The sequence below is a fragment of the Zosterops lateralis genome (assembly GCF_965231275.1).
Source record: "Zosterops lateralis genome assembly, chromosome: 6".
In the NCBI taxonomy this organism is placed as follows: Eukaryota; Metazoa; Chordata; class Aves; order Passeriformes; family Zosteropidae; genus Zosterops; species Zosterops lateralis.
Genome location: NC_139761.1, coordinates 11,826,561 through 11,836,430, shown reverse-complemented (window position 1 = coordinate 11,836,430; position 9,870 = coordinate 11,826,561). Strand labels below are relative to the sequence as shown.

The following is a 9,870-nucleotide window of genomic DNA, read 5'->3' as shown; positions in this document are numbered from 1 at the left end:
ACGCGGCCCCAGCGCGGGAGCTATGTCTTCATGCGGAACTGTTTGAGTGGAGGGCCTTGTTTTCACCCGATGTGTTTTTAGACGCGGCGCGGCGGTGGTGGCCGGCAGGTGAGTTCCGGGCGCGCTGCCGGGAGCGCAGGTACCGCGGGGACGGGAACGGGAACGGTGCCGGCCCTTGTCCCGGCACTACGGGTGGACTCGGCTCCTGGGGCTCTGGGGAGAGGCACCAGCTCTGCGGGAGAGGGGAAGGTTGTTGGGGCCCTCCCGGGACCCGCTTCCTCGGGTGGAGCTGCTCCGGGGGGACCGGAGAGAGCCCGGTGTTTGCAGATTCGTTAAGGCTGGAAGGGCCCTCTGGAGGTTATCCAGGAGGTGATCCAGGCCAACCCTCTGCCCAGGCAGGGTCACCCAGAGCAGGTTACACAGTCACGCAGCCGGGTGGGTTCTGAACGTCTCCAGAGCCCGCGCCTTCCCTGAGCAGCGTGTCCCAGCGCGCTGCCACCCTCCCTGAAAGGAAGCGCTTCTTCGCGGTGAGGTGGAACTTCTTGTGGTTTAGTTTATGGCCATTGCTCTTCGTCCTGTCGCTGGGCACCACCGAAAAGAGCCTGGCACCATTCTCCGGGCACCCGCCTTTGAGACATTTGTATGAATTGATGAAATGCCCTCAGTTTTCTCCAGACTAAGCACGTCCCTCTCAGTCTCTCATAAGAGAGATGCTCCAGTCCCTTCATCATCTTTGTGGCTTCCACTGAACCTTCTCCAGTAGCTTGTTCTTGCCCCCCGGGGGCTGTGGGGCTTTGGGAGCGGGGCAGCGCCCGGAGGGGCGGCCGTGGCTCCGCTCTGAGCGCCCCGGGCCCGCCGTGAGCTCCGCTCCTTCCCGCACCTCTGCTGCGCCCGCGGGCGCTGTGCCCTCGGGCTGAACACTCCTCTTCAGTGCCTTCCGATAAATCAGGCTCGTTAAGCCGAGGAAAACCAAAATTCTATAAACTTCTTTTTTAGCTCCATCCCGCACGTGTCACACCGTTAATAAACTCACAGGTCTAGTTACAGGATGTTTCCAGTCAAGTACATTGTGGTTCCCCCCTGGCCCCCCATTTTTCTTTAGTTTAGGGCAGTGTCTCTGGGTGGTGTTTCTTTAACAACAAAAGCTGATGGGAGGAAGTCTTTAAATGAGAGTGATGCTTTGTTTTTACAAAAATACTGACGTTTTGTGTGGGTGATGTGTGTGGTCGGGTGGATTTATGCTGACCAAATGTAATGGGACAGTTTCTTTCCAGTATCTCATGGGAAACTTTTTTAACCTTGTGTTTGCAAGGTGCTCTCTTGCACTTCTGAGTCTCAGCTTGGGTTTTTTTATTGTGTTAAAACAAACTAAAGTAATTTTGGAACCAAATCCACTTGTGTAACCTAGTATAGCTTTTAGCCAGAAGTCAGCTTCTTACTATATTTGTTCTTTGGACATGATGCATTTGGCTGGGAAATGTGTTTAGCACTGCAATGCAAACAGTAACCACTTGATACAATTACTGAAGTGAAGCCCTTCAAAGCTCCTATTTATTTGATAAGGTGTTTCAATTTACTGCTCAGAATTTCAATTTACTGTTTTTGAATTGATTTGTTAGTTAAGTTTTCATGAAACACTACTTTTTTTTCCTTGATACTGTTTAAATGAAATATTGCTGTAATAAATGAAGCGGTATTATTAAAAAAAGATATTTTCCTTGCTCTTTGCTGTCACTTATAGCTGTCTTAAACTTCAGATAATGACAAAATGTCCTCTAGAGGGAGATATTGTTGCTTTTATGTGCTGAAATGTTGGTCACCTTGTTCCAGTTACAATGTCTTGATCACTTACCTTGGGAAGGATCTGTGATGATGAATGTATGTATCTCAATAAATACCTGTCTTCTGGATCTGTGCTTAGAAATTTGATAACAGAATATAGAGTCATGTAACACTTATGTAGGTTACGTGAGACACAGTTGTTTTAATTCAAATAGATTTAATTCTGAAGTTAAATGAATAATCTTTACAAGCTGCAGGAGTATTTGTAGGACCTACCTTTGTGGTGTCCCTACATTTGTGGCATCAGTTCTGCAAATGCTTATGAAGATACTGACTTTCATGCTACATTCCATGTTCTCATCAAGATGATTTTGAGGGATGTTTTTCTGTTGACCTGAACCAGGAATTTCAGCAGCCTGTCTGAAAGTGTTGTGGGTTAAATCTCTGCAGCCTAATGAGTGCTAACAGCTTAGCAAGGAAACAAAGCAGCAGTAAAATATCACATTTGATCAGTCTTACCAGTACTTCTTGCCTATAAACAGCAGAAGTTTTTGAATGTAGTTAACTCTATACTCCACATACTCCATGTAAATTGTTGGAAAAATCTTGGTGGGATTATTATGACAGTGAATTATTGTGCATGTTATTGTGTATGTAGTCTTGGGATGAGATTTCTCTCTCCCAGATGCGTTGAAAAAAAACTTTTTCCACATGCTTATTTCTTATGCTTTCATTTCTTCTGTGAGTAAATGCACATAGTGAATTCAGTGTTGCTTCTGGCCTATCTGATCTGTAAAACTAAGGGCTGTGTGGAACAGACTGTGGATATAGTTGGAAAATTTCCTCATACTCTAAGGCTGTTGAGGGGGTCAAAAATGTGTTTACATTTTAACTGCCAGTTGAACCCCTACACACTTCTTTCAAATCATCTGCACTGTTAAGAAATAGATATTGTTAGACTGACTCCAAAAGAGTTGTTGTATTTGTATTATAAATGTACATACAAACCCACTACATAATTAATTAATTTCTTCTTTGTGTGTGTGTAGAAGTAATGCTGGAAGTAAGGCAAAGTAATTTGCTGTATTTATATTTCAAGGTTGTTTTCCTTTTCATCTTCATTGTCATTGTTTTGTGGTATGCAAATACACCTCTGCAATGCATTAAAAATGTATGCAAAGGGCTTGGAGGCAAATTGTGTTGTTTAATGGAATGTACAGTGTGTTATAATAGAGGAATAAATTCCATTAATAAACAGAAATAAGAGTTTTGAATCTTTTTTTTTTTTTTTTTTTTTTTTTGTTAAGGAAGGCATATTTATATCCCTAAGTTACAAAAATGGTAGACTCTGTAATTAATTGTGCTCTGAATAATCAATTCTTTATTTTAGATCATAATTTTGGAGGACTGCAGCACTGAGATCTCTGGAGTCTGCTGTGTCTAGCCATAATGAGTTTGGTTGCTTATGAAGATTCAGACTCTGAGACAGAAACTGGAAAGACTGAAGCCCCTGATGCTTCTGGCAGACAAACAAACCATCTGAGTTCTTCTGTGAATTGTGTTCAGCACTTTGCACCTGGTAGAACAAAATCTGGATGTGAGCTGCACCCTGCTGGGAGCCCTGGCAGATCTGGCTGGAGCGCGGTTTGTGAAGGTCTCCCTGAGCTTCATGCACAGAATAACAACACTGATCTGGCACCTCCCCATTGTCAGAGCCTGTACCCTGGCCGTGCTGCATTACCTGTGGCTTACAAACACTATGAACAGGCTTCAAGCTCTTCAACAAATTCTGGAAGTGGCGTTTCCCAGAAGAGAACACATAAAGACAGCACTACTGCCATAAAGGGAATTAGACCATATATCCCTAAACGACTGCGTCAAGAAAACTCCAATCAGCCTGAAAAAGAGGAATCTGACCAGAGAGGTAGCTCAGACTGTGATGTTAAGTTAAGTGTATCAGGAGAGCAGATTTTGAAAAAGGTCTCTGAATTAATCAAGCCATATTTGGGATCTAAATATAAAGTAACTGAAGTTCCCAAAAGCTTAATATTTTGCATGTCTAAACACAGCGGCCCCGTTAATGAAATCCAGTGGTGTCCTGTACGGGAACAGAGCCACATGCTTCTCTCAGCTTCTATGGACAAAACAGTCAAGGTAATGTAAAGCAAGATGCTTTGTGGCTCAATCATCAGACTTAAAAATGCTGTATTAAACAATACTCTTCTGGAAATAACATCATTGCTTGTGTGTATTTAACAGTTCCAATGTACTCAGAATTTGAGGAGATGCTTTATAAGATTATTATGAACTTGCAGCCTAATCCTTCACTATACCCACAGTTAGGTCCATTAACTTGGAATTTGGTATTTTTATTTTAGTAATGTCAGTGTTTTAGACCTTAAAAAGTTAGATTTCTGCTAGGTCATTTGTCATGATCTGTATCATGAGCACTATGGTATGCACATAGATTCTGCCCTGTGTCATTAGGCAACTAACTGCCAACACTGGAACAATATTTTGAAGAACTTTACCTTTCTGACAGGCCTATGTGGCATCTGCTGGAGGAGGTGGGTCAGGTCAGATGGATTTTGCATCTGAGAACAGTGTCTTGTCATGATCTAAGGGGTCTTCCCACTTTAATTAATTTCAAGAGTTAATTGCTCAATACTCAGAGTGAATTTTCTCCTAGCTTTAATGAATTTTTCTTCAGTTCTTTGGTAATTTGGTCAGTCCAATGAGGCTTTTGTTTTTAAAAATGGGTAATAAAAGTATTTTATGTACATGCTTTGCCAAATATAGGGCTGATTGTGCCTCTGGGTTCAAATAATAATCTTCTGAAGCGGTCTTGCACAGGAACATAGCTTTGAGAAGAGTGCACAGAAAGTGTCCTTTCTGGTGGAAGATGCTTTATTGCATCTAGCATGTGTTTATATGTATGACTGACTGTATGACAGGTACAATTGTTTTCTTGTTTCTAAAATTTAGGACTGTAGTAAATCTTCCTAAATAGAGACAAGAAGAACATCCGTTGTACCAGCATGCCAGCATAGTTCCTCCATCTTCTTTCCCAGGATTTTTAAACCTCTTTTTCTTAAACATTCAATGGAGAAAAAAAGTACCTTTGTTTCTTCTTGCAAGTCATCTTTAGTATATTTGTTACATCTTGGCTGTTGCTTGAAGAACAGACTTAGAAGGAAGAGGCTAAGACATGCAAAAAGTGCTGATGGGTGTTTCTGTTAAGTAGCAATGGAAATTTAGATTGTACAATACTGACATCCAGGTGTCTGAATCTGACCTTTTGTCTTAAATGGTCACATCATCTGCTTAGTGTTTGTTGACTATTCCTGAGCCTCATTTTACTTATGTGACGTTTACTTAAGTGAAGTTATGGATGTGTTGAATTTGGTATAAAAATCTAAAATCTAAGTTGTTACTGCAATAGAAAATTATTAAAAAGTTGAAATAAAGGCCAATCTGGGTTTTTTTCTGAGCATGTAGAAAAATTATTTTCCTGAATCAGTGTGTTACCATGCCTGCTTGGAAACAGTCATTAACAGTAAAGCCAGTTTTTAAAGAAATCTGACTGGTTTAGGTCCTCCAAACCTTGAAAATTCAATATAAACGAAATATATTAGTGTTGGCAACACTTCAGAGCATGCCGGTCTAAAAAAATTTATAAAGGAATAACGTAACTCTTAGGAAGTATGTGAAACCACAGCTTATCATCTGGAAGGCAGCTCGTAGAGAGGCAGCCGGCAGTATCCATGGATGGATGGACGCGGGCCGTCCTGGGCAGCAGAGGGCGTGGTGACACCGAGGATTCACTTGGTGTCGGGCTCCCAAATTCCCTCTCCTTCTGGGATCACGAGCACATCAATCCCTGGTGGCTGTGACAGCACTGCTTTACCTTCTGGGAACTGATTTTTGGCTGCCTACTGTTGCCTGAAGTTGTCCATTTTCCGGTATAAGCATAAAACAGCTGATTGAAAATGCGGGTCAGCTGTTCTCTTTCTTCATCCTTTTAACTTCACACAAATTGTGTGTGTATATATATATATTTTATTTTTTTTTTATTTATTTTTTTTTCCCCCCACAAAAAGCACCTGCTGGAATTGCTCATTTCAATCCAGGCTGTGGATGTGTGTCCTCTTTCCCTCTAATGGGAATATGATTTACTTTCAACATCTGAAATTTGGGTAAAACTCAAAGCACAGTTAAAAGCCCAAAGTCTTTGTATGATCGGAGAGAAGAGGTAATTCAGAGCCTCAAAACTCTGTACTTTCAGTTAGTCACAGGAATAACTGTGGCTATTTTAAAGTGTAATTGTCTTGGATTCAGTCCTTACACTCAGCCTATGCATTAAGACATTTATCTTTTGAGGAGTCCAACGTTAGTGGGGATTTCTCAGAACTGAGGGTTCTAAGGTGAGATGACTGTGGTAGTTTAAGTGGTGCTCAAACCAGAGCTCTATTGTGGTACTCAGTTTGTGTAGTATTTAGCCACTTTGGTATATTTTATCTGTTCCTATGTGCTTAATAATTTCCTCATTCATCACAAGCTAAGAATTTTCCTTTGTGGGAAAGGATTTTCTTTTTTTTTTTTTTTTTTTTTAATTGGCCTGAAGAAGGAAAAAACACTTGGTTTACTTACTTTAGTGATCGTAATTTTTTTATTCCCATCTAAATTATGATGACTAAGTCATTCATATCACACAGCTACATGTCTAAAATATGTATATGGAATTGATTATGTAGGTTTTTTTACTTTTTAAGTATGCAGATGTATCCTGTTTAGATCAGGAGAAAAGAACAGTCTTCCGTTTATGTTCTCTCAGGTCAAAAAGTGCACTTTGACATCTTTATGAATCAGTGTAAGTTGTGCTAAAGTATTTATAATAAATGAGCTGATGTTTCAGTTTCTATTGACTGAAGAATAGCCTAGAGCTGGAAGATCATTGGAAGCATTTAGTAAAAATATCTTGCATAGTAAGGAATGAATGGACTGCATTAGAGCATTTTTTGGTTTTCCTGAAAAATATTTGATCTGATTTATTTTGTAATGCTGCGTTTAAAACACCTCAAACAGTTATCAAGTGGTAAAGTATAAAAAAAGTATCAGTTATCATCGGCTCAGGGGCAGAATTCTTTAGAGTGACACTCCTAACCAGCAGATGGGGCACCTCAGCATGTTAGAAAGGGATGGGAACTAAACTGCCTCTGAAGCCTCAAAGACTTTAATATTTGCCTCTGTGTTGAGTGTTGAAAGACCAGTTACAAGTTTATGCATGTGTTGCTAAATGTATGAGAAAACCCCTGACTTTTCTGAGAGACCTGAAAATAAGATAGAACTCCATGTGGGAAGTGATAGGCATTGTAAATTACTCACAGTTCTTCAAATCTGGAGCTTTTATAGAGGAATATTTAATGCTAAATTTTAAATTTGTAGGGAATGGGGCACTGTGACAGTGCTGCTCTTCATGGTCACACTCTAACAGTATTGTGAGTGGCTTATGTCTTTAGCTTAGGTATGTATTTTAAGAACTGTGAAACATTGTTGTCTGAACTGATTAAATTTGTTTTCTTTGAATAACACTTCTCTACATTCTGTTTGAATAGCTGTTGTAAATGAATTTTAGGCATCTGCTGCCATTTTTGGGTTTTCCTACTTAAACATCAAAATAGTGTTCATGATTTTAATATGTAATCTACTGGAGCTTTTTGCATAAATTTTGAGAGTTAAAACTGCTGTTAAAGATGCCTGGTTCCCATAGTGTGGATATTCAATGCTTTCTGAACATCAGGCCTTGTTTAGGTATTTCTGATTTCGACCCCCAAATACAGAATCCAGAATCACAGAGTACCATTGAATGCAGCTTTTTGCCTTTGGTAGCAGAGAACATTAAAAGGTTGTGTCTTGAAAGACATTTATCAATTGCAGAAACCACAGTGCTGCACTCACATTGTCGGTGTCTTTTATTTGGCAGATCTTGTCATTGCACAGAGCCACACAGATGTTTACATTCTCACTGGACTTAACTTTTTAACAATTGTTCATAACTTCAACATTCTATGCCTTTATTCTCTTATTGCCTTAAAATTAACTCAAGGTAACATCTTTATATAATCATCTGTTAGCTGTTAATTTTGTGTTTATCATATTCTTATTAGAGCATCACAGCAGGTGTTATGTTTGTTGCAGAGGATTTCTTAATTTTCAGCACTTTCACTCTCCATTGTTGAAGAAGATCAAGGAAAGAAAATGCTGCAATTCTTGAATATGCAAAATGTATATTAATAGCACTTTGTGTTCTAATACATTGTTGCAAGTTTTTCTTACATGTTTTGTTCCCTGCTGGCCTAGTTGAATGGTCATTGAGTCACAGCTCTATCTCTACAAGTAAAAGTTTTAAAAATGAGTTTAATAATGTCAGCCTCTTGAACAGGGGCATTGCTGACTTCCCATGATGAAGAACATAAGAGCCATACTGGTTCAGACTGGGGCTCTGTCTAGCCCAGGGGTCAGTCTCTAAGTAGATGTGTAAAGAAGAACAAGTCGAAGCTTTGTGGTGCCTTTAACTCCTCTTCTGGCCTGTGCTTATTTTCAAGTTGGGATTTCTGAGCTCCTAAGTAGTTCATCTTTGTAACTTGCTACCTCAAGAGATTTCTTCCAGATACTTCTCCAGCCTTCTGAGACTCTTTTGCGATCATTAGATTTAGAGTGGTATGTTACTCATAGTCATTAAATTTAATGTACAGATTTTGGTTCCTGGAGTGTGTCAAACACCACAAGAAATACAATTTTCAATTATACTTTCAAAGTATTTTATTATTTTGTATCTGTTAGGAGAAAGATAGCACAGTAGTATATTCCAGGAATTTTGTTATTCTTGATTCTGTTGTATTGGACTGAATGATAGAAGATAATAGCCTTAATCCATCAAATGTGTGTGGCATAGATAGTGGCAACACAAATTTCCTAGATATTGGCCACTATCCTGCCTCAGAGTAACAAAATCTGGTATTTCTGTTTTCAGCCATTCTGTACACAATTCACTTGGAATAGGAAGTTTCTTGTTGTTCTGTCACAGGCATGTCTGTTTATTAAGGAATAAATTTAGGCTGCCAGCATATTTCCTGTACACTCAGGCATAGCTGTCAGATGGCTGTAGCCCTGTCACAGCTAGGCTGGATTCAAACTGTTCACTAAGCAGAATTAGCTATCATGCTGCTAGTACCTCAAGTGGGGCAACTCTTTGATTGATTTTTGAAATATAATTGTGGCAATATTCCTTGAACTGTAGGTGATGATAAGATGACAAATTGGGAAGTCATCCTATTTGATACATATGTTCTTTATTTGAAATGTTTTGAAGATCTCTGTTGATACATTTTAAATAATATATGTTAAAAATAACAAGTAGTTCTCCCTATAAACTTGGAAGTGGCAAGGAAATGCTCATATTCTGGATATTGCTGCTTACCTAGATGTGGCAAAAACCACATTGTTTTCTTGTTGAAAAGGCTACTAAATAGGCTGTTCTGAAACACTGAAGCAGACTTTTCTTTATGAAGGTTCTGGCCTTCTTCCCATGTCTGTTTAGAACTGTGCATATATTTTTTCCAATGACTTTAAGATTGCTGGTTATTAAGATGGCAGTACACTTATGTGATGGGTACTTGCATATTAATACCAGCCTTTTTTGTGTACCTTGGTCTTCTTCTAACCAAATTATTTCATACACTTCAGTGAGAAGTGTCCTCCATAATGCTTATTTTTGTAAGAAAAGGAACATTATGCAGGAAGGAATGTATTTGACCATCAGTGAAAGCTTCTGGCTGTGCCATGGGTAGATGATAATCCAGGTCAGGATGTAATAGAGAGCTCTCACAATTGTTCTGCAAACGCTGGTGACACGGATCAGCAAAGAAGGGTTCATGAAAGTGGTGAATTTTGGTCTCTTCATCCCAAAGGTTTGTCTGGGTAAGAGTTCTTTCACATTTGGTATTTTAGTACCTTGGTAATGTTTAGAGATCACTGTTAGAGAGATATATTTTTTTAATTATTTTCTTGTTTCCAGTGATGGTGTTG

The 9,870-nt window shown here is 39.5% G+C and overlaps 1 protein-coding gene across 2 annotated transcripts in view; it reads left to right on the top strand.

Annotated features, from left to right (window-relative positions):
- Positions 1-89: 89 nt before the first annotated feature.
- WDR25 (WD repeat domain 25) overlaps positions 90-9,870 on the top strand; it is a 58,853-nt gene continuing 49,072 nt past the window's right edge. Inside the window, exons 1-2 of one of the 2 annotated variants that reach the window (XM_083863174.1) lie at positions 90-139; positions 3,173-3,936. In XM_083863174.1, the coding sequence (XP_083719300.1) occupies positions 3,232-3,936 (705 nt within the window). In that variant the 5' untranslated portion in view covers positions 90-139; positions 3,173-3,231. Of the gene's footprint in view, positions 140-964; positions 3,937-9,870 lie in introns of those variants that run through there. The other variant, XM_083863173.1, reaches the window with a different exon arrangement.